The sequence below is a fragment of the Ooceraea biroi genome, chromosome 6 (genome assembly GCF_003672135.1).
Source record: "Ooceraea biroi isolate clonal line C1 chromosome 6, Obir_v5.4, whole genome shotgun sequence".
Classification (NCBI taxonomy): Eukaryota; Metazoa; Arthropoda; class Insecta; order Hymenoptera; family Formicidae; genus Ooceraea; species Ooceraea biroi.
In genome coordinates, this window is record NC_039511.1 from 12,077,821 (window position 1) to 12,095,456 (window position 17,636).

Below are 17,636 nucleotides of genomic sequence, written 5' to 3' on the forward strand. Positions count from 1 at the left end.
TTTTATTGAAATTGATTATTGTTGTATCTCCATTATTTTATACAAATAATCCTATTTTTATTGACAAATGCATTGTCCTTAACAGTAGCAATTTTTAATACGCGTAAAACCTTCGGATTGACTTGAAGATAATCGGCGGATATACGGTATCAAAAACACGCGTGACGATTATAGCTTTTTTATCGTTGAGAGGAGGCACGTAAAATTATCGCTGTGTCATCTTGTGCACGTATGCGTGTGAAAGAAATGAAACGCTGAAAAGAAGAAAACTGAAGCGACGGTTGTGCGTCTCCGGGCGAGACCTCACTTTCTTCACCACTAATTGGCGGGAATGACGTATGAGCCTTGTAATTGGTTGAACGAGGGGTGGACCGAGAGATAGAGTGTTGTTCCTTCGCCTTAACACTCCGCCGGAGAGATTTTTCAGCTTTCCTCGCTTTTTCTTCCCGAAAAAAAATGATGACCGAAATGGTAGCATTTCTGATCTCGTCCTTGACTCCTTCCTTTCATCCTTATGGCTTTTATAAATTTTTCTTTATTTTAGGAAATTTGCTTTCAAAAAGTTTCTTAATCTTTCCTATATCATTTTCTTATCTTATATTTTAAAATAATAAAGATTGTGCAATGGACTTTAAAAAATTTAATAGATATGCATTAATTAATATTAATGCGTTTTGTACTATTAAAATTAAAATTTGTTATTTAATTGATTTAAACTCCTACTGCATCATACTTTCTGTAAATAGTGATAGAAAAACAGTCGTTCCGTGTAACAAATTTCCGTATAACACGTATTGCTCAGCCATTATCCTCCGTTTCCTTTGCACAAGAACTTACGACTACAGAAACCGCCATCAAAGGTCTTTGGATCCTTTGGGTGCTCTAATTCGATGACGTCACGGTAGTAGACGACCACATTTGCAATCGACTTCCCATTTTCAACTGAAACCGCTACTTGACCATAAACGTCTAGTAGTCCTTGCGGAATCCTTTTTCCGTAGATTTACGTCAGAGTTGGAGTGACTTGAATCGCTATCGACCTAAACATCAATAATTTGAGAATATTATAATTTTATTCGTTATACACGATAATAAATGAAATATTAACAATCTTGTAATATCCCAAATGCTTGAATTAAATTTAATGATGTTTCTGATTACTCATTACACAAGAAATGAAACCTGAAATTTTTAATTATAATTTATTTTATAAAAAAAATCAATATCTATGTCTGTAAGACTGCTATGTCAGTGAGACTGCTTCAACTGCAACTGCATGGCCGTTGGCGACCTGCCGAAATCATCGTCAGTGCTCTCAGGCCCCCTCGTTCTTTTGATCATCCTTAACGTGATGGCTTCACGGTGACCGCGCAATGGTCACTTCGACTTTCCACGCCGTGAATTCGCCGAAATTTAAGACGTCACGGTGCGTTAAATGTGGAGATGTCCCTTGCACGAACTCGCGGGGAAAAGCAAATTCGAAAAGGGAGTCGCGGTCATAAGTCAGTCTGCAGTCTCTGTTGATTCGTAACGTTCCCCAGCATCGCGCCGTCATGATTTAACGCAGCGCAGAAAGATCGTCAAACGTCGTTACATAAATAACCCACAAAGGATTTGTAAAAAGTTCCTGTCGTAGATTTTATCAAGATCTGTTACGGCATTCAGTATTCCGTCGCTCGACTGACTTAATACTGTAAGACGCAACATGCTGCGTCCGATGCACTCGCCAACAGTCGCAGCTCGTAACAGTAGCGGTGAAACACGACAGGCACATTTTACGCGTCGGCGAATGGCGCAAGGTGGTGACCGAAAATCGAGGACGACGACAGCGAAATGGTCATGCAAGAAGAGGATATGGAAATGTCATGGAAAGAGCGCTTAAACGGCGCTTTCCACGTGCTGGCCGCTCTCACACATGTGGAAACGATTCCACAGGCCCATGATAATCGCGTCACGGTGGTCGAAAACCGCATCTGCGGTTTCACGCGACCCCTGCTCGCGTTACCGAACGTTGGACACTCATCAGGACTCCACGATGTGGCCCCGAGACCTCTCACGAACTTCACCGCCTTACGTCCACTTGGTATCTTCCTCGAAGTTACGCTGATTGAGAAAACGGAAATAGCCGGAAATACCGTTTCGCAAATCAAAATCGAGTTTCTCGCTGAAGGAAATCGCATGGCACAAGAATAGATGTCAATATAGGTCTTTTTCCTGATTGATTGATTGATATAATATCAAATCGTCTCTTATCATCCTGTGAAATGGTAAGAATAACTTCAGTGAGGAAACAAGTATGATTTTATAAAAAGAAACCATTCCGAAAGAAAGTATATAATAAATATAAATAGTTAATAAATAAGTGAGAATGTTGTCCTCTTTTACTTTGAGAAAATTAAATTCTACATCAAACTTCCTCACTTGCCTGGTAAACCCGCACAATTTTATAATTGACAAAGGACAAAGGAGAAACTGAATTTCGCAGAGCGGATCCTATCGATCCTGCCCTTAATCCGTCCATTTTTCTTCGGACTTCCAACGAAGTCCGCGTTACGACAGATTTATGTCCGTGCATGTCCTGTTTATATCCCCACGTGATATCCTGACTCAGCTGGAATGTGAGATTTCTCGGGGATTTCGAGCTTCTTCGTGATCACGCATACGTGGTATCTCTTTTTTTTTCTCTCTCTCTCTCTCTCGAAGAGAGACGAGAGAATGGAGACAAAGGACAACACGAACACCGAGTTGCGAGAGAACAAAAGTACTAGACGACGAAGACGATGACGATGACGGGCGCCTTCGCGCAAGAACGACGAGAGCCACGGGCTCCAGGCTCGCCTAATAATTCTCCACGGGCGACGCGCGACGTGTACGTGTCAACGCGTCGCGACGCGCGCGTCCGTCTCGCTGCGACTGGAACAGGGCGCGAGCGAGAGTCCGGGCTTATCTCTTTTTCGGGCAAACGAGATGCGACGGCCCGCCGAATGCCAAAATGAAGAGAAATAGACAAGTGAGACTCGGGGTGATACTTCGGGGGCCTCTTCGCAAACTTACGAATCCGTCGGAAGAGAATGGCGCGATTGTCCTGAGCGATGGCGGCGTTAAGTGTTCATTAATTGCGCCCGAATCATTCCGCGCGACGTCGCGCGATTCCTCCCGGCGTTTATTATCGTTGAAATTTAAGCGATTCTCGAAAATGGCCGGTGGCCGTTTTATTTGGCCAAAACTACGAGAGTGACTGGGCTCGTAAAAGCCTCGTATAAATAAAATCGCATGGCGATATAATCGTTGCACGCGTATCCGCGCGTGCCACTCGTGTCATTCGCATCGTCTGAAATACACGAGATGATTCAAAAGTCGTGACTTGGCAGGAATCCGAAAAAAAATGCAAAATTGATGTTTTGAATGCCCGCTGTACATTCTCGCGAGAAATGAATCAATAGTAAATTTATATTTTTCTCTCAGTTTGCATTCATTTCGTAATGATGTCGCATCATAGACTAGATTAGCACTTAATTTTTAACAGCATAATTTCTCAGTTAGATTGCGTGCAGAAGCAAAATCTCTCATAGTCGCTCGTTCGTATATCCAAAACCTGAAAACTTCCTGAAAAATTTTAATTTAACTTGCTCATTCATAAAAATATTGAATAATTTTGTAACTCCGTGGCATGGTGTTATCCATTAAAGTGTAACATTGAAACTATTGCTGCTCTTCTTTATTCATCCATTAACGTCGAGAGGAACAGTGTGTAACTTTGCGACATCCCGTATAACGCGGTCAGCTGTCGGCACTCTGTCGTCCGGCTTTTAACGCACTTTCGGCCGTTTTGCGCCATAAAATTACCATCTCCCCTGTTCTTCCTATTTCTTCTACATCTCGCCGCTACGAAGGAAATGTTACGAGTGACGAGAACGGCAAAACGAGCAGTTTGCTGCACGCGATTTGCTTATGCCGACGGGCTCGCGTTTGTGCACTCTAATTTTACGAGCGAACGCGTCAATCTCGCGTAACTTAAAACTATGTCGGGTCATTTCCGAGTTTATTTTCCGGTCTTCACGTTCATGGAGTCGGTAAATTTGTCTTATTACTAGTATCATAAATGTATCGTTTATTTTCTCCCCCGTTGCAGAAAATTCAATTCCGAAGAGAAAGAAATTTAATATAGCTCTGCCAATCTTGTTATTTTGTTATCGCAATTATGAAGCATAATTCCATTAAAAATCACAGTAACATGTACATAGCGCACGTTTATTCGTCGACAATTTTATTATTCAGACGTATTTCGCTCCTGGAGAAAAGAGAACTTCAAAACACTCAGCTAAAAGGTCCTAAAAATATTTTTACTATGTCATAAAACTCCTTCCGCTGGCGCAATCTCATCTCACCTTGCGGCACTAAAGTTTCGAAAAGTCGTTTCGGGGTTGGCATATACTAATCAAAATGTCTACAAAGAGAAAGTCAAATTTCTCAGGATCGCTTGATGTTCCCTCAGGATTGTTTGTTGGATATCGATTTTGTATCGTGAACTTGGGTCAACTGACGCGGTAAACAATGTTTGGGGTGTAGCGATGGATTATAAGGGATCAGAAGTAACTCCTCCTCTCCGCGCTTTTCTATCGAGTTCACATAGTTCCAAGGGTGGATTCGCATTTTTTTCCCGAAGAGCATACATTTTTTCGCGTCTTTGATATTTACATAAGTCGCCGCGGTCTCAACATCAATCACAGCTCCCTATCTCGATCTTTTAAAACAGAACTATGAGCTTCGGTATGTTTTATTGACCGGCTAAATAAACCGCTAAAAAAACTAGTTTTTTTTACTATAATTCCATCTATGATAAAAAAGACTGTCGTTCTGAGAATTGATTACACCCACTTTTTTATCCGATTTTTTTATATTTATGCACAAATAGACAAATATGTTTGTATCACAACTAAGTATTAAATATGACACAGAAAGCGGTCGGAAACGAAATTATAAATCAGAAACGGAAGAGAGGAGGGTCCAGATATTTCAAGTTCTCTTTTTTATTCTCTATATTTCTATTCCAAAAAATATTTGAAAGACGCAAGAGATCATTTACTATCTTCCCTATTATTATTCTTGGATAAATGATATGAAATAACAAATGATAAATAACATTTTTATTAAATATTTGCTCTAGAGAAAGATATCAATTTCTTAGCTGGAAATCATTGATGTTTTTAATTAAAACATTATTTAAGAACGGAAATTATCACTAACGGGAGAAACGAATCCTCTATTCAGCATTTATTCCCTTTCGATCGTTCTGAATAACCCTGCACTGTATATATCGGACATTGTGAAGGATACGTGACACCCCTGTGTAACGAGATACTAGCCGCCGATACGAGGAAGAGGACGAAGCGAAGGAAGAAGATGAAGAAGACTTGTGTTCTGGTTTATAAAAATTGCTGCTGATACATGGCCTTGAAAGTGGAAACCACTACGGAAGCGCCGGCGCCTGTCGACTGCGGCTATACGTCACAGTTAACGAGTAATTTTTCGTTGACACTTTAACGACGACAACGATAAGTGATTCATCCATTTTTTATGCTGAATTTCCGTAAGTATCATTATGTTTTCGTTGTTCAATTAATTAAATAATTGGTTTGTTAAAATCCAATAACATGCTTCAAGTTTATACTAGGCTATTAAAGTTCTCTCCTGTACAGTTTTAATTAAAAAGTTTTGAAACTCTTGTAAATAATATACAATATATCGAGAGAGAAAATACACATTACTCACTTCTGAATATAACCATTTAATTTTGAGCGTTGTTTGTTTTGCGTGAAAGTTTCGTTTATTGTCATCAGTAACTTTTTCGAGAAAGAGAGAGAGAGAGAGAGAGAGAGAGAGAGAGAGCGAAAGAGCAATTCTCCGTGCTTCATCCAATCATCACACGGAGAACGCATTGCACATTGGAGTGACATCGACAAAAATAAATCGATTGCCTCACCGCGGTCCCGGTGGCACTGCGTCCAACGAGCCTTAATAAAAATGCGTATACATAGGCCCTTTCGTTTCTAAGATCACTGCGATTCGTGAAGCGGTTTAGAAACCAATGAGCTTCTAATGAAGGTGGAGCTTGCGACGGAAATCTCCACCTACTCTTAAGACACTCTACTTCCCTTCGCTCGTTGGCGAAGAGCGACGGTACAGACTTGCCAGAAGATTGAAGAGAACGCGAGAGGAGAGAGGAAGAGAGACAGAAGTGGAGAGTCGATGAGGACCTTTAAGTACGTCTTAACTCGACCAACTCAGTTGGCATCTCGCCTCCTCGAGCAAGATGATGTCTTGGAGCGCGATCCCGCGATCGAATGTCCCGATCAGCTCGTTGTAACGTTGTCGTTGTTGCAACATCTCCGTTTGGAAAGCGTGGACCTTGCGTGTCATACCTGTGTAACGAAAACTCGGGTAGTGACTCGGGATAATTTGTATAACGTGTAATATCTTTTGTTGTTGGCTTGGAAATGAATGAGGACTTTTGCCAAGTTTGCCCCATGATAAGAACTGATGCAGCGAAAGCTGCATAAGTGTGAGAGAAAGTGAAATAGTTCGAGGATATCAGATACACTGAGAAAATATTTTGGCCGAAGTTAGCAGAGGTAAGACGTTAATCAGTTTGATAAAAACTGGATAAATTGTCAGAGAAATTATATTAATTTGGAAATTGCATGGAAACCTGAGAATCTAGATATTCAAATTTTAACATTCGGAAATTTCAAATAATTCTCTCTCAAAAGTTGTACAGCCATTTTTGTCTAATTACTTTTTTTGTTTAATTTTTATGATAACATTTATTAACAGTTATCCTTCTTGTCGCTGTTATTGCAAACATAATAGTGAGTGAATAAACAAAAAATATGTACCCAGAAGAATATTTTCGTAATCGATTATCCAAGATGAGGTGATGAAGTCGCTGTCGCACGATAAAACGCCAATTGGCGGATGTCGTGGTTTAAGGGTTAATAAGCTTAATCGGCACTCGATAGAAACCGCTTCAGCTATTGGCCTAGTAAAAAGATTCAAGCATTCCACAGGAATTTATGAAATCGTTTCATTGTTCACAGAATGTCATAATTATGTACGTTACATATATTCACTATAATAATTTATATACTTAAGACACATCAAAAAATTATTATTATCATACATATATCAATATTCCTAATTATCTGACCTCTTCTAGACACTATAGAATTAGAAAAAAAGTAATCCTGCTTAAAAATTTAGCAAAAATCTATATTCGCATAATAATTAAGACAGCAATTTTTTCAGTTAGGAAGGATCGCTGGCTTAATTATTATTCACGCGAGAAAACTCAATGCCCCACATACGAATCCGACGGGGACCGAAAACCCGTGACAAATCGTAACTGAATCGCAACGCGTGCGGGTTCTAGCCACCGTCGTCTCTGTTGCGATTGCGCTTATAAATACCGAAATTAGCATATCTTTCGGCGACAGGAAAATCGGAGCGTGTCGGACAGATTTTTTTCAAAGGGAGTGCGAGACACACGTAACGAAACACGAAAATTAATCGACGGACGATATTAACATATATCTCTTGATGAGATTACTATGATAGGTACGATGAAGCATACGTCTGCGATGTGGATAATTTACGAGATGATTTAATTCATATAACCATCTTCGTGACCACGATTTTAGCAGAAATAACTTTAATATTCATTTATGACTGATACAATTGATAATAACTTATTATTAAATTAATTAATTAATTATATAAATAGATTTACTAAGTTAATTAATAAATACATTAAATCAAATGAAAAATTAAATTATTATACAGAAACTGTATTGTATTATGTATAGCGTATTTCATAAAGAAAATTATTATAATGACTTATCAACGATATCTCTACTTGTACATTTTAATTCATCAAAATTTGACGAAATAGATCAATTAGAATCAATTAGAAGAAAAGTATCGCGTTTATACACACTATTAGACACTATCATGTACGAGGTATGAACGAGTTTCAAACAGACAGACAGTGAACACCTTGTCGAACGGTTGGCACGTGGCCCTAATTGCACCGTCACGCTCGAGCTCAGAAATGCTTCAATTAACATTTCCTGAGACAAATTACGCATAAATGTGCCGGTTACACTCGTACCGCGCCGTCGTAAATAATTTCGTAATAATGTCCCTTTAATGATCGCGTCTACAAAATTAATAAAACGTTTGTTCGCGATGCTTAGTTTAAACGTACAATGTAACAACATTTAATTGATATATATTTTTCTAATTTTAGATCTCATCCAATTAAGAAAACAAAATTAGACCAATGAAATTTACACAAAAATGAATTTTTAAAAATTAACTTTGGCGAGTTAAAAGCCAACTCGTGTTGAACTGTTTTCTATACTATTAAATTTCTGCCTCCTTCAAAGTATGAATAGACCTAGGTTCTAGTTTGTCGCATCTCTATTTAGCGTCGCGCTTAAGTGCTAAATGCGGACATCCAATTCTGAATTTTAATTGCCCGATACGAAGATTGCGTTCAGGGTCAACATGAGATAAATAGAATGACCAGATTTAACGTTAAATGTGTAACAAGATTATGAGTGATAATCAAGTCAGCACAGTGAATGATGTTAAACTAAAGTACAATACTTCTTAATGTCAATTACTAATTTCGATATTTTATATGTAACATATCTCAAATAGAAAATAATTACAATTAATTATTATATTACGAGCAATTCTATGACATATTAAAAATAATTATCTATATATTAATAACATTCATTATGTTATAATTTAACGAACAAAATGGATAGACGATTTGTACGTTTAAAAAGGAAACTCAGAAATATACAAGGGTTAGAAATATGTCTCAATGAATAATATCATATATAAGCTGTTCCAGGAATTGATCGATATAATTACAGTGTTCTTCTCACCCTTTCTTTTTCTCTCCCTATTTTTTTCCAGAAATAAGTAATAAATGAGTAGATGAAAATGGAAATTGTCATATGGAAAAATATTATTAAGTTTTTTCAGATCCTCATAGGCTAAAATAAGATAATATTATACAATATTCATCTGTTTCTATTTTTATTATCACTCGGTTGTCGAAAATTCATTTCACTCCGCGTTAGAATACTGTACAACACGTGTTGTGTTGTTCCAACGCACGTTTCTCGTGCTATTTACATTGTAACTTTAATGTTTTGTTTGGGAATTACACAGAGTTTAGAAGAGATAGAAACAGTCACCGCGACGTACATCTTTCAGATTTATCTCGCGTACACATTTTCGGTGGCATTCGTGCGAATTGGCTCGTCCAGACTCACGTTTTGAGTTTTCTATTACAATTCCGAGCCTCGCTAATATTAAGTTTCTAGCTGATATTTTAAGATCTCGTCCGAATAATCATGTCGCGTGAAATTAAACCGCAACGTCTACAGCTTCGAACTACATACATCACTTTTCGGCCTATACAATATATAACGTGTTTTTAAACTTATAAATTAATTCGGGTTTATAAGCTGCTTTATCGTTTAATTTTTATGTGAAACTATTCGCATTATCGCACATAAATTAGAAAAATAAATTAGATTTCTTCTTTAATTAATCACAAGATGCAATCTCATTTATATTAAGTATGATATCGATTATAGTAATAACACTAATTAATTAACTAATACTAATGAAATCTAAATATAAACTGTTCTTCTAAAATTGCTGTTCTTTATAGGTGAGATTTTATCTCATGAGATCGAGACGATGCTCGCGTTACGAAAAGTGCGGTCATCGGTGTAAAAATACGGTGGAGAGGAGGTCGTTAAAAAATTAAGGATTCCGCAAGAAACAGAAAACCAGACAATGGAATCATATTGATTGTCATGCCGACGTAAGGGGAACGTGCGCCGAAGGAGTGCAACAAGAAAAATGTTAGGCACGGATGCGGCGGAGCAAAGCGCGAATAATGGTGTGATAGTCTCGCAACTTGCAAATTCGCACACACCACAGGACTTCACCGTCTCACGTCTACTATCCACTCCGACACACTCTTTAGGTAAGAAAAATAGAAAAGAACTATTATTACGATAAAATATCATATAATATAATATTGCATAACGATCATATGTTCTTATTCAATCTAATTAGTTATTAATTATATGTCTCAATAACGAAGTCGGAAAGATTTCTTAATTAAGGCCTTTCCCTCTTCTGACATACTCGATAAAGAACCGCAGACCTCTTATTTCCTCTTGCCAATTACTCGAAAATTATTGGGTGCTCGACATTATTATCATTGGTAGAAAATTAATCTAAAAATTAGAATGCTGATTATAAGAAGCAAAGTATATTATAAAAGAGTATATTATAAGTATATTATATAGTAAAACTTTGTTATAAAATTGCGATATAGAGAAATGGAAAAAGGATACTTCCAAGTGTCTTTTTCATGACAAATTCTCTCACATACATTTTTATATGTATTTTAATTAAATCTAATTAAAAAATTAAATTAAATCTAATTAAAAACTTCGTCATATACATATTGTAATATGTATACGTTACAATTTATATATGCATGAAACTTTATTACGAAAAATATTTAATTTATTATGAAAAATTGTATTACCAATGTGTAAGAACATCATGTATCCACAACGAATGACTTCATCGCGCCAGTAACATGTTCAATCTGCGTGTCGCGACGCACTTGATTTCATCGAAATTGCGCATTTCCAGTCATGCTGCTCGCATTATGCCGCTTTGATGAATGCCCAAGCATAGTAGAGTCATTCAAAGAATAGCTGACTGTAGCCGGCCCGCGCCTGTTTCTTTTTTCCTCTTTTCCTCTTTTTTTCGGTGCAGGCCGCCGGTATCGCGAGCGGCATCTTCGAGACCGTTTTTCGGAGCGCGGCAGATCGTCAAGAAATATAATAATTTCGCATTCTTCTCGCGAAGCACGTTCTGCTCGCAGCCGCGTAAAGTAACATTGAACGATATCGACGTATACTCGTACGTTTTGCGGAGTTATATTTCTCTTATTTCAACGATAAGAGCTTGATTTTAGAACTTCCTGTTGAACAAAATTAATAAACTGTACAATTTTTAATTTTTGAATTATCGTATTTAATGACATATAATAGATTACGTAACATGACAAAATTTAGAAACATTTAAATAATCGCGGAAAATCTTTTCATAATTTTCAAAAAAATATTTGTGGTTTCGAAATCTCCGAACAATTCTGAAGTAGTGAAATTAATAGTTACTGGATATTTGGTTGATGCAAGACTGTTAATTAAATTAATTACTTTATATTTGTTATCTGCAGATTGCAGCGAGACTTCTGCCGCCGCTGGGAACAGAAGACCCAGAAGAAGTAGAACGACCTTCTCAGCGCAACAGTTGGCCGCGTTGGAGAGGGTGTTCGAGAAGACACACTATCCGGATGCCTTCGTGCGCGAGGAATTGGCAACGAGGGTATCTTTGTCGGAAGCGAGAGTGCAGGTAACGCAATATAATTTATATTATATACTGCGATATCATACATTAAGTCAGAACAAGCTGGAATAAGTGTAAAAACAAGTTTATGTGACATTTGATGAATGTAATTATAGTAAACAGAAGCATCAACATATTTCAGGTTTGTTAGACACATTTCCAGAAATTTGTGGGAAAATAATTGATTCTTTTGTACTTTTTAGTGCACCTTTTATTGCTCTATTTAGTACTTCTTATTTATTTTGCTTTTATTTCTTGTACTTATTATTATATTTTATTAAATGTGTATATTTTATTACTACACTTGCGTGCCACCTAAAATAGATTTGTCACTTGTCCAGTCTATTTTGCACTGACATTTCTAATAGGAAATAAACATAACGAATGGTTATTATTCTTGTGCAAGCCGCTATTTGTCAGCGCAAAGTACGAGTTAATACAAAATCCGGGGAACATAATTAAATACATAGAAACGTAAAGCTAAAGACTACACTACATCGAACAATTATCATTCTCGATGACGTTCCACCTTGTACAAGCGGGACGATAAACCGCCACAAGACACATACGAGTCAAGTAACCAGCCAAGCGAACAGCCAACCAACCCATAGGGCAAGCGGACTGCTCTTTGAAGCCGTGTTCCATTCGGTAACCGAGAAGACTAGCCGTCCGAGAAAGTATCATGACGCGCACATGTGTTCCCATACCGAGTGCAGCGTCGTCAATAATAAGAGAGAGAGAAAGATGAGAGAACTAAAGAGGAGAAGAAGAAAAGAAGAAGAAGAAGAAGAAGGAGCAGGAGGAGGCGGAAGGTGGAGGTCGCGGACAGCTAGGCAGAAAATCGGAGGAGACAGGTTGTCAGGGCAGAGGGAGAGAGAGAAAGAGACAGTGGAGCTATGATTAGCCGGGCGGCGCGCTCCGCTCCGCTCTGCTCCAGCATCTGCGCGCTCCGGCACAGATCGTGCGTCGAGCACGTGTGCGCGACGCGTCGCCGTCGCCGTCGCTCGGTACACGCGCCTGTCTATCCGTCCGTCTGTCTGCGGCGTCGGTACGCCTGCCAGGAGCCGTCACGCTGTCCCGTCTTCGGCCGGCGCGCCGCGTCCTTCCGTTGCCCCGCTGCCGCCGTCCCCCTATCCGGCCATCCGGTGGTGGACGTAACCGAGATGCTGCAGAACGTAGATTTTGAGAATAACACATTGAGAGAGACGTCCGAGTGCGAAAAGATTTTTCATTGAAAAAGTCGCTTCTGGCGGGACGCCTGTCCTTTGAATCGGATTTATTTGTCTTGGAGCCTTCCCGGAGTGATGTCAGATGCGGAGCATTGATAGTCAGATACGCCAGGTCTCCGCGCGGATTTCTACGGTGGAGATGCTTCTAAAAGGCCGCGCGGCGATCTTCTAAAAGACTCTCTTTGAGTTGGATTTATTTGTTATATTCAGAGCGTCAGTTCGTAGAATTCATACTCTTTTGAGTTGAAAAAAACTTAATACATGATAACAGTCGAATTAATTAGATAGATGTATATTTACATTTAGGAGTAAGAGACTTTACAGAAATGAGTAAACTCCTCACACTCATACATACACACATGAAGTGCACTGACTTTTTCAGACATCTGGAATAACATAAAATGAGAGACTTTTTTATTGAAGAAAAGGTCTCTGAAAGAAAAAAAAAACTTGAATCTATTTATTGTAAAGTTATTATGAAATTATTGCAATCCATTATACCCCAATTCTTATATTCGGTTAAGATTTAGTCTTTTTTAGCAACTTTTCCGCATAAGAGATAATTTATTCCAACACTCTTTTACGACACAGGATATATTCAACCTTGACAGCAAGAAGTAACGCGTTGCCTTTTCTGTACAGGTGTGGTTCCAGAACAGGCGGGCAAAGTTCCGGCGGAACGAGCGCAGCTCGGCGATGAGCCGGGGTGTCTCCGCGAGCAGAGAGATGGAAGCTGCGCTGCCGTTGCGTCCCATCAGGGTATCGCATCCGCCGCAGCACGAGGAGAGCAACGCGGAATCATCACAGAGCGCGGTCACGACCACCCAGGTGACGGCGCAGTATCCTTACAGCGACTACTGGAGAACGATGCAGACGCAGCATTACGCGGTGCAAACCGCCGCGACTGCCGGCTGCCACGGCTTCGCCGCGAACGGCGGCCTGGCGAACGTCGGTCTGCCACCGTATCATCATCATCAGGCCGACATCCACCACGGGACACCGCTCGACGGACCCACCGTGAATAGTCTGAGTGCCTTGAGACTGCGAGCGCATCCCTACGGCTCGTCGTATCCCGCGATGCATGCAAGTATGTGATATTGTTCGCGGAAATTGAATCTTCAGAATGAGAGTGGATGTTCCTCCTACTTCTTGAGCAAGTGCATCGTTTAAGCGAGATTTTAAATATGCTATGTTTATTTAAATAAGACGTGACTTGAGGCCTTCCATTATTAAAGGTCTCAAAAAGTTGAGAGAGTGCTTGCAAGTTTAATTTGTTTTCGGCAAAATTATTTTCGACTTATCGTTCTTTATTAGCGTAAGAGGATCGCAAAAAGTTTGATGTGTACTGTTTCTTCGACCCACTTATTTTGGAGACTGCAATAATGAATCGGAAAACTTCAAATATTTTTATCTTTTCTAAAATTGCATGTTTTTTAAATAAACGCATAACTGTTTTAGAACAGTGATGCTTTACGTGCAAATTGGAATTTATGTTTTTTTTTAGAAACTGTTTTTATATAGTGTTACATATTTATGTCCCAAAAATTCAATACTGCCTTGTCGTTTGCTTCTTGGCACCATTTGGATACCAGTTTTATTCTGAAGATGCAATGTGACACAAATGTGGTGAACCATCCATTTGTAATAAATTTTATATAAAACTTTCCATCACATTTTTTGAAACCAAAGATTATACCAACACCTTGATAGCTCAGAATTAAGTGCAGAATAACAATGCACACACATTCTACAGATCGCGTTAATGCATAAACGTCCGACTGTGTGCCTTAATCAACGATAAGCATTAACTGATTAGATTGGGTTTAAGCTGTAAATTCTGAACACAGGGTAACAAATAAGTTATAGCGCTTCTTTATCTTGTTGATAGAATAATATTAAGTTATGTGCATTATATTAGAACACCAGATAATATTTAAATATAGGTCATACAGAAAATGTTATTCTATACAAAGTTGCGGACTTACACACATACACACACATATATATATATAGACGGTATGAATATATGTCGTGCAATAAAAACGTTGAGATTGAAGAACATTCTCATTTTCTTACTGATATATATATGCAATAAGAAAAGTACAACATATAGATATATGTAACAAATACATGTATATATGTACACATATCGAAATATATTGGCACAAGATTAGAATATAGTCAACTTGACTAAGTATTGGTCGCTTTCGTATCTTCTATCATTCTTAAATGCGTTATTATTCTCAATCCTCAGCAGATAGCACAGAATCTTTTAGATACCTCACGGTATAGAAACGTTTTGTAAATAATGTTAAATCTTACATATGAAGAAAGTAACATAATTAAAATAATCTTCTTGATCGATTTTTTAACTCGAATGATTTTTTTTATGAACAATCATTTAAATCCTACAATATCAAAAGTTTAACAAAGTCTACATTGTACTCGCTGAGGGTAAAAATGCTTATCTACCACCACCCACGTTGACCGTCTTGGACCATAAGATCATAATTCAAAATAACTATCCAGGAAACGCTGTCAAGACAAGACATTCTGAAATTTATTAGATGCATCTTAAATGTCTTGACAGCGTTTTTCAACAGTTCGCGCTAATATTTATTAAGGGGTTTAAAACTTGGGCAAAATTTCACAAGTATTTCATTGAGCATAAAATTCACGTTTTCCATCTTCGTGATTTGTCGATCGAAATCAGTAACTCAGATTTTATTTCTAGTCGTTTCACGCTTCTTATTACTCATAATTACTATACAGTTACTTGAACATTCTGCACGACGTTGCTCCAGTCGAGCTTAGAGGGTACCAGGTAGAAGGCCGGCGCGATCTTACTGCCACAGGGACACTGGCTGCCAGCGATCCAGCTGTACGAGCCAAGCTTCGTGTTGCACTTCGGACAGTTCAGTTTCCCCTCGACGTTGTGCATGATGTCGGGCATCCAAGCCAGCGGCTCTACAAAATAGATCTTGTCGCACAGCTCAACTCGTGCTGGCTCTTCTCTCTTCTGCGCCAGCTTGTCGCGGTTCTCGCCATCCTTCGAAGTGCTTTTCACGCTGATGTGCCGCCAGATCTGTTTCTCGCGCGGCGCATGAGGCAGGATGTTGCTCGCGCTGGCGACTATTCGACGACACTTCTTGCAACGGTAAACCGTCGGCTCGGGGCGCACGGTCGTTAAAGCTGGATCCGGTTTCACCAGGTCGACGCAGCTCTGCGGGAGAATTCGCGCCTTACGCACTTTGTCGGCAGCGATCTGCAATCGGTACATCTTGAATTGCACGCTGGTGCTGTCGACGCCGTAGCCCATGTCCTCGTACAAGCGCAGCTGCGCCACGAAACCGGGATTGGGGGCGACGAAGCGCCTCTTTGACTTTACCATCTCGAGTGCATCCGCAAAGCTCAGCTCGTGCTTCTTCATCACGTACGCGATCATCACAGTGGCGGATCGCGACACGCCGAAGTAACAGTGCACCAGCACCCTGCCGCTGGATTCGAGGGCGCGATCGACAAACTCGTAGGACTCTTCGAAGTGCGTCAGGAGATCCTCTCGCGGCATATCCGTCACCTGAATGTACTTGGCAGTCAAATTTGGAAGACGTTCTTGAATCTTTCTTGGTAGCGGACAGGAATCCACTGTCAATATGTGGGTTACTCGGGCTTCCTTCAGCCAATCAACATCTGTGGCAGCTGTGAGATTGCCCAAGAACAGTCCAGGCTCAATCTCGTCGAAGCTGCATGGTCCAGCGTCGAAATCTTCCCTCGTCAACTTATTGACATCGTCCTGCGCCATACTCAGTAACCTACAATCATGAGCAAAGCTACGGCAGGCATCTCCAAATCGAATCTTATAATTAAAGTTGTACATGTGTTTTATACGACTGATTATTATATATCGAAAATAAGATGCAAATCAAAGTGTAATCAGTGTGTCATTGGAAATATACTTATAGCATTCTTAATAACATTGGAGAAAGAAATGTAATGTGGTAATTAAGATATATTAGTTCCAACTTCTGTAGCCCTCTCATGTTTATTGTATATTCGCTCCAAGTATAATTTTTTACAAACGATAAATAAAGGTAAAATAGAATGGCATAAATAGTAGCAGAAACTGTAATACTGGTCATATATAATTCATTTAAGATATTAATTAAAATCTTTAAAGTCCAATTTTTATTTCTTGATAAATATAGTTAAGAATTTTTTGTCAATTCTGTCTTAAGCCAAAACTTGAAAATTTGAGAGTTTACATTTGAGTGGATGTGTAAATCTTGCAACCGCTTTTAGATCCAAATAGATTTAATGCTAAATGTGTTGCGGCAGGATGGAACATACAATAATTGGCTGTCATTGAGTGATGCAACGTACATAAGGCACGAAATCAATAATGTAAAATATAAAACAAACTTGCCTGGACAAAGGAAGGGTTATCCTTGCCGACAAAACATACGATATGAAATGGTCATCGAATCTACTTTGGAGACATGCCTTGCATATAAGGTAATTACGTCGTTTACTTATAACTCACTTGATTCTCGTAATTTTAACTTAAATATCCCAAACAACGACGACACTCGCACAATGCAGTTCTGCACTTTGGTAAACATCAAAGAAAATGCTTCTCGATTCAACTGAAAGTTATTATTAAGAATCTCATATATATGAACAATACGTAATCACAGAAAGTCGATGCTATCTAATATCATTATTATTGAAACGAAAATAATACTTTTCGGAAACAGCGCATGCAGCCATATGGAATCATATGGAACTGCTAATGAATGTTAATAGTTTTCAGTAGGAATCTCTCATGTAATATTGGCCAACGTGAAATAGGTGCGCAAATTAATTCGGTGCTCTTTTTAAAGAAATAAA

The 17,636-nt window shown here is 38.9% G+C and overlaps 2 protein-coding genes across 4 annotated transcripts; one reads left to right on the forward strand and one right to left on the reverse strand.

Annotated features, from left to right (window-relative positions):
* The first annotated feature begins 6,284 nt into the window (after positions 1 to 6,284).
* Positions 6,285 to 14,929, forward strand: LOC105285150 (retinal homeobox protein Rx3). The gene is made up of 4 exons (XM_011349147.3): positions 6,285 to 6,632; positions 9,755 to 10,075; positions 11,351 to 11,526; positions 13,392 to 14,929. Exons 2-4 carry the CDS (start codon positions 9,949 to 9,951, stop codon positions 13,842 to 13,844), a joined length of 756 nt encoding a protein of 251 aa, XP_011347449.2. The 5' UTR covers positions 6,285 to 6,632; positions 9,755 to 9,948; the 3' UTR covers positions 13,845 to 14,929.
* Positions 14,630 to 17,591, reverse strand: LOC105285152 (dual specificity protein phosphatase MPK-4). Of its 3 annotated transcripts, none has more exons than XM_026970297.1 (3): positions 17,491 to 17,591; positions 17,290 to 17,392; positions 14,630 to 16,561 (listed from the first exon to the last, which is right to left on the reverse strand). In XM_026970297.1, exon 3 carries the CDS (start codon positions 16,549 to 16,551, stop codon positions 15,514 to 15,516), a length of 1,038 nt encoding a protein of 345 aa, XP_026826098.1. In that variant the 5' UTR covers positions 16,552 to 16,561; positions 17,290 to 17,392; positions 17,491 to 17,591; the 3' UTR covers positions 14,630 to 15,513. The 3 variants fall into 3 exon arrangements, with proteins under 3 accessions (XP_026826098.1, XP_026826097.1, XP_011347452.1); XM_026970296.1 differs by having other exon boundaries at positions 14,630 to 17,193; XM_011349150.3 differs by lacking the exon at positions 17,491 to 17,591 and having other exon boundaries at positions 17,290 to 17,484.
* Between the last annotated feature and the right edge of the window lie 45 nt (positions 17,592 to 17,636).

Coding starts and splice junctions, on each gene's coding strand:
- LOC105285150 (XM_011349147.3), top strand. CDS start 9,949: ATGTTAGGCACGGATGCGGCGGAGCAAAGCGCGAATAATGGTGTGATA. Junction 10,076..11,350: donor CACTCCGACACACTCTTTAG/GTAAGAAAAATA, acceptor TGTTATCTGCAG/ATTGCAGCGAGACTTCTGCC. Junction 11,527..13,391: donor TGTCGGAAGCGAGAGTGCAG/GTAACGCAATAT, acceptor TTTTCTGTACAG/GTGTGGTTCCAGAACAGGCG.
- LOC105285152 (XM_026970296.1), bottom strand. CDS start 16,626: ATGTACAACTTTAATTATAAGATTCGATTTGGAGATGCCTGCCGTAGC.